This window comes from Notothenia rossii, assembly GCF_949606895.1.
Source record: "Notothenia rossii genome assembly, chromosome: 7".
NCBI lineage: Eukaryota > Metazoa > Chordata > Actinopteri > Perciformes > Nototheniidae > Notothenia > Notothenia rossii.
This window is the reverse complement of record NC_136905.1, coordinates 83,194,784-83,200,783: the sequence shown is the minus strand read 5'-3', so window position 1 is coordinate 83,200,783 and position 6,000 is coordinate 83,194,784. Positions and strand designations below refer to the sequence as shown.

The following is a 6,000-nucleotide window of genomic DNA, read 5'->3' as shown; positions in this document are numbered from 1 at the left end:
CCACAGCAGCACGACCTCAACGTCACGCCGATTTAAGATCCATATTCAAACACACAGATTCTAAATGGAACGAGTTGAAGCGTTTGTTTGAACAGTCTGCAGGAGGCAGGGACTTGCTTTCAAGCAGAACAGAAACTAACTTAGAGGAGTGTTTACGTGTTCGGCGTAATGACGTACAACGTCCTCGACAACTTCTGTAGTCCTATTCAGCCACTTGGTAACAACCATCGTTTTTCAGACACGTACACTCTTCAGAAATCACCAGTGGGGTCACGGCTGATGATTTAATGTAGAACAAAACGTGATCCGTGTCTTCAATGTGTCTCACCCACAGACCTTAGTTCAGATACTTTCCTAAATCCTACGGAGAGATCCATTGGCTCTGAGACAGGGAAAAGGAAGTGGTGACATGCTGACTCACTTCCTGGTTTTAGGACTCGTCACTGCACCACTCTATTGTTATTGTCCTACCTTGTTTCGGATCCAGGCCTCCACCTCTTCCACTTTCTGCAGGAACTCCAGGAAGTCTCTGTTATCTTCCAGAGCTTTCCCTCTGCTGGCCAGGGCTTTCTTCAGCTCCTCCCAGTGGAGCTGCAGGGCGGAGGAACTCCTCTTCACCTCCTTAGACCTCGGATGACGGAGAGAAACCAGCTCCTCTCCAGCCTGGAAGTAAAGAAGAAGAAAAGGATCTCATGGAGTTTTCAGATATTTGAAGCCAGTGAAGTCAAATATGTTTTCTAAGAGATGTTTGACCTGCAGCACCGAGCCGATGATCTCTCTGTGAGCGAGGATCTCTGCCTCGAACACCTGGTGTTTCTGCAGAAGCTTCATCTTGGCCTGCAGGTAGCTGAGATCTGCTTTACCGTCTTCTGCCATCTTCTGCATCCGCTCAGACACCCACTCCTCAGCCTGACCCCCCACACACACACACACACACACACACCACACACACACACACACACACACACACACACACACACACACACACACACACACACACACACACACACACACACACACACACACACACACACACACACACACACACACACACACACACACACACACACACACACACACACACACACACACACACACACACACACACGGTAAAGGGTTAATGGACTGCCTTTGTAGTACACGATATAAGGAAAGATATTTACTATAACAAACTCAACTAACCAAAAGAGCTAGCACAATGGGATGTGTTAGTCAGTTTTTGCGACCACTCAAAGCGCTTCTACATACACAAGTAAACATGGAAGTATATGAAAAAGTTTTCTGGTTTTCAAAGGAGATGTTTGTCTCGATACAATATGGAAAAACGTTATTGTCACCATAAGGAAATTTGCTTTTGAGGACATGCCTTGTTCCTTTGCCTAAGACACTGGCCGTTTCTCAATCTCGAGGATTCTGGCTTCCAAGCCAATATTTCAAGGATGCTACGTGATCGAGTGCCGCCGAAGGACTGTTCCAATCTCCAGCATACTTGGAATTCCACCGAGGCCGCGTCCTTGGTTTGGGGGAAATTTCGAGGCTGCACATGGGTAGACTTCGCGTCCTTAAAATCCCCACAATGCTTTGCCCACGGACCAATTTCAAAAACCCTTGTGGAGAATGGCTGAACCGACGCAGCACACATTTAAATGTAAGTATGTAGTGGCGTAGAACATGTGTTGGTAAATATGTTACTTTGTTATCACCAAAAATGTGTTCCGTGAAAGTAAAGCCAGTTCATAATTAGATAGACATCGTGAGGTATTTATTTTCGGTACAGTTTATGTTGAAACCGTTAGAGGGAGTGGCACACTTGTTAGCCTGTTCCATTCTTCTTCGTTTTCCGAAGCCGTGGCGTGGAAGTATACTTGCTTAGTTTCTGAAGGAAGTGACTTGGAAGTACGCGACTACCAAGCCAGCATCCTCGAGATTGAGAAATGGCCACTGTGTCTCTGTGGCTTCATGCTCCTTTATTGCACATCAAAACCTAGTTTCCCCATGGGACTAATAAAGTATTGTGATGGATTGATTACATCATCATCTACAGATAAAGAGAGTCATCGATGAGTTTCTCACCTCAGCTACGTCTCTGTTGAAGATACACAGCATCCTGGAGAGCTCCAGCTCCCCCCTGCGTTTGACGGACAGCTCCTTGATCCTATCACGTCTCTTGAGGAGGGCTTTGAGTTTGGTTTGGACCGAGCTGCTCTTCTCTCTGCTCAGCTGCTTCTTCAGCTGCTCGGACAGCTCCTTCAGAGAGGAGAGCTGCACCAAACACAGGGAGGGAACATTTCAATTACCAAATCATCCCCAAAGCTGCAAAACAAGTCAACAAACCGTGGACATGCCGGGGTAAGATTTAGATTTAGACCGTAGATCTTATCCTACTTGTCTTCCACTAGGGCTGTACCCGAATATCCGAATATTCGTTCGTTGGAGTACTATTCGGGTTTCAATTTCGTTATTCGGGTATTCGTTTTTTTTTCCCTTTTTTTTTGTTGAATGTATTGAAATCTCCAATATCAACGTAAGAGCTTGTTCGGGGGACGCTAACACTTAACCATAAACGTTATCGTTTACTTTCTCCGTCTTTATATGTAGATATAACTTTTTCTCCATTAATCTCCGTCATGTTGTTTCCATAGCAACAACAACTTCCTGTCAACAGCGCTACCTCTCCTTCAAAATAAAAGCATGTCCATACAAAATAAAAAAGCCAAGCCGAATTACACTTAAGACATATACAACTGCAACGAAAGTAACAAACACAATGCAATATCCTTTTCAATTTCAAAGAACACAAATTGGGTTATTTACATTAACAAATAACTATAAAACTAAAATGCTGTAGAATAACAAAATGAATGCCGTGAATAAAACCGAAATACACGTGTCGAAGCGGTTCGCTGCTGATTACTACAGTACACACATGTTTGCGTCTAAAATGAGGGAACAGGACGTTAGCATGCTGCGATTACATGATGGCTCACATTTGAAGAACAGGGAAAGAGATAAATAATAAAAGAATATCAGACCTTGTCCTCCTGCGAGCTGAGCAGCTTCTCAAAAGCTTCATGCCGTTTTATCAACCCCTCCGTCTCATCAACTGTGTTCCCCAGAGTGCTGTTCTGCATCAGGATCTGTGGAGAGATTTGAACGACCGATCAGACGCTGGATGTTATGTTTCTCATGTTCCTCTCACAAAGTGATGCGTTTACCTCCTGTGAGCTGGAGGTCTTGTCCATGCTGTTAACGTCTCTGTAGAAGACCTGCTCCAGATGAATGCTCTCTAGCCAGGTTTGTTTCAGGCTCCACTGATCCTCCAGCTTTTCTCGCTCCTTCTGCAAAGCCTTGAGCTTCTCCAACACCTGGAAGAAACAGTTAAACATATCCAGCATCAAAATCCATCCCAGGACATTTGGAGGATACATCATTCAACCATGAGGGAGTTCTCGTGGAAGAATCTGATTCGTTTCTTCCTTACACGAGAGGTGAAGAGTAAACAGATGTCGACAGAAGTGTTGGCGAGAATGTCAGGAGATTAATTGTATTTTGGGAAATGATATGTAAGGAAATACGTCAAATAATAGGGTATGAGGTTTCTAGAAGTTGTTTGGTACTTATGTAAATTCACTGAGGAAACTATTGCAAGTGACAGATATTTGATCAAAAGGCTGCTCATATCCAGCAAGAAAGCTATCACTAGGAAGGAAGGAAGCACCACCAACGAAAAACCAAAGGGTAATAATTGTGGAAGAAATATTTTTTATGGAAAAACTGACTTATAAATTGAGATTACAAGAAAAATGGACTCTGACTGGAACAATAGCTAATAGTTACATGTATCTTCAAGACTATAATAACATGAAGACATATCCCTATCCTTTTATTTGTATTTTGTATTGCCTTGCTGGCCTCTTGTTACATGATTGTTATGTTGTTGTAACCAGCATGTTAACGCCATGTATATTTAGATTTAAATTACAAACAAACACACTCCCAGCACAGTCATAGCATCATGATTTGTGTCTTATTTTAGCCGAGTTAGAGAATGGATGTATAATAAGAACACGTATGTGTCTCACAGAGCGCAGTTGAGTTTCCCCTTGAGCCCCGCCTCCTGTCATTAAGCCCCGCCCCCCGAGTTCCCACTCTCGACTCAGTAGAATGAATGCAGAGAGAAAATAAATCTGGATTCGGCTTTGAGTGCATTTTACAACTTTAAAGGTAGGGTAGGTAAGAACACACGAACGCACACATGACCAATGAGGGCACGATGGAAGGCTGACAGGCAGGTAGGCCATCCAGTTATTTTAGCCGGGACGGCTCAGATGATTGGTCGTGCTTTTTACAGCGCCACGGCTTCCACAGATGAAATTTTTTAATGTATTCATTGCTATCGGGATGTTAAGAGCATTCCATGGAATATAACAAAAAGTGTTTCTGAAGTTAATGACTTGCCACACCTTTAAGTACCTTATAGGCGCGTTCACACCAAGTACTTTTCCCACAAAGGTTCCTGAGAACTACGATTTAGTTGCGTTCACACCAAAAAGTCCCAGGAACTAAATTAGTTCTAGAGAACCTTTTTTACCCCCTTTTCAGTCCTAGAGAGCAGGGACTTTCGTGGGAGAAAAAGGTTCCTGTGTCTGATTGGCTGGGCGGAATGCAAACCACGCCCCGTAAAACTCCAAAAAACGTTTGTGAAGCCGCCATTTCATTATCCTTGCATTGCATTATTAACATTAGCATTAGCCCAGCACAGAAACACAGAGAGACTAACTTATGGCAACACAAAAGAAAACATGGGAGCGGTGGAGATGAGGAGGTGTCGGCGTTCTGGCCGTTTACTTGGAAGGCTTCAGCAGAAGCTGCTGGGAGTCCCAGCAGCTTCTGCTGAAGCCAGTCCCTAACTCCGGGGACTTCCGGCCGGCAGTATACGCCGTGAAGTTGTTTGCGGCCTGCCAGTAAACCCAAAGCAGAAGAAGAAGAAGTGACGTCAGCGGCTTAATTTGCCTAATCCTCTCCCAGGAACTAATTTCCGGTGTGATCGCGATCTCTACTTAGTTCATGAGAACTAAAGAGTTCTCAGGAACCTTTGTGGGAAAAGTACTTGGTGTGAACGCGCCTAATGATTCTAATAAGGGATATAAAGGTAGTTTATTTAGTTAAAAAAAAAACGTATCCGCTGATTTACAGACGTCTCTTTCTCCATGTTAGTGAATGGGGGAAAGTCTTTCTGGGCCGGGTGACGTCACGGACTGATACGGAAGTTGAAGTGCCGCCGTTTGGCCACAACAAATATTTTCCTCAGAGTCCGGCGCAGTTCCACGGGGCTTGGGTAAGAGGCCTGAAAAAGATGCGATCCATTTGTGAATATGGTGATTGCCGATCGTACCTCCTTCCTGTTGGTTCGGTCCTGCGTCTGAAGCTCCTCTCCCATGTCCAGAGCCTGCTGGTAGGTCTCCTGTCTGGCCTCCATCTCCGCCCACAGCTGCTGGTGTATGGCCAGCTGCAGGTCAGAGGTCACCACATCACTGATGCTCTCCTCAGCAGCCATCGCACCGATCAGCTGGCCGCACCACAGGAAGTAATCCTGCGCCTGGAGAGCACAAGGACACATGGGTAAGAGCTGAGAATCCTCAACGTTTTAACAAAGTTGAAATCATCGTTTTTTTCTTCACCGTGTTGAGGAACATGTATCTTTGGCACGCCAGTTTGAGCTCCTCCTCCCTCTTTTCAGCGTGGAGACGGAGTTCCTCCCACCGCTCCACCACTTTCCGCTGCACTTCCTGGAGGCGGAGCTCCAGCTGAGGCGAGCAGAGCTCCAAGATGGAGTCGACGCCGTCCAGCTGCTCCTGCAACTGCAACACACACAAAAAGTATAAGATCAGCAACAAAATAACTGAGTTTAGGGGAAATGTGCTGAGGGTTTGAAGCAGTGACAGAGTGAGTTACGCCCCGTCCACACAGCAGCTTTGAAAAAATCTTGAAAATCCTGGA

General features: G+C 45.1%; 1 protein-coding gene across 1 annotated transcript in view; it reads right to left on the bottom strand.

The window, feature by feature from the left end:
• sptbn5 (spectrin, beta, non-erythrocytic 5) overlaps positions 1-6,000 on the bottom strand; it is a gene marked incomplete at its 3' end in the record, with an annotated part of 89,304 nt that overhangs the window by 28,947 nt on the left and 54,357 nt on the right. Inside the window, exons 42-48 of the mRNA XM_079692876.1 lie at positions 5,682-5,861; positions 5,396-5,599; positions 3,216-3,365; positions 3,033-3,137; positions 2,074-2,262; positions 754-909; positions 472-663 (exon numbers count right to left, since the gene is read on the bottom strand). Of these exons, the coding sequence (XP_079549002.1) occupies positions 472-663; positions 754-909; positions 2,074-2,262; positions 3,033-3,137; positions 3,216-3,365; positions 5,396-5,599; positions 5,682-5,861 (1,176 nt within the window). The remainder of the gene's footprint in view (positions 1-471; positions 664-753; positions 910-2,073; positions 2,263-3,032; positions 3,138-3,215; positions 3,366-5,395; positions 5,600-5,681; positions 5,862-6,000) is intronic.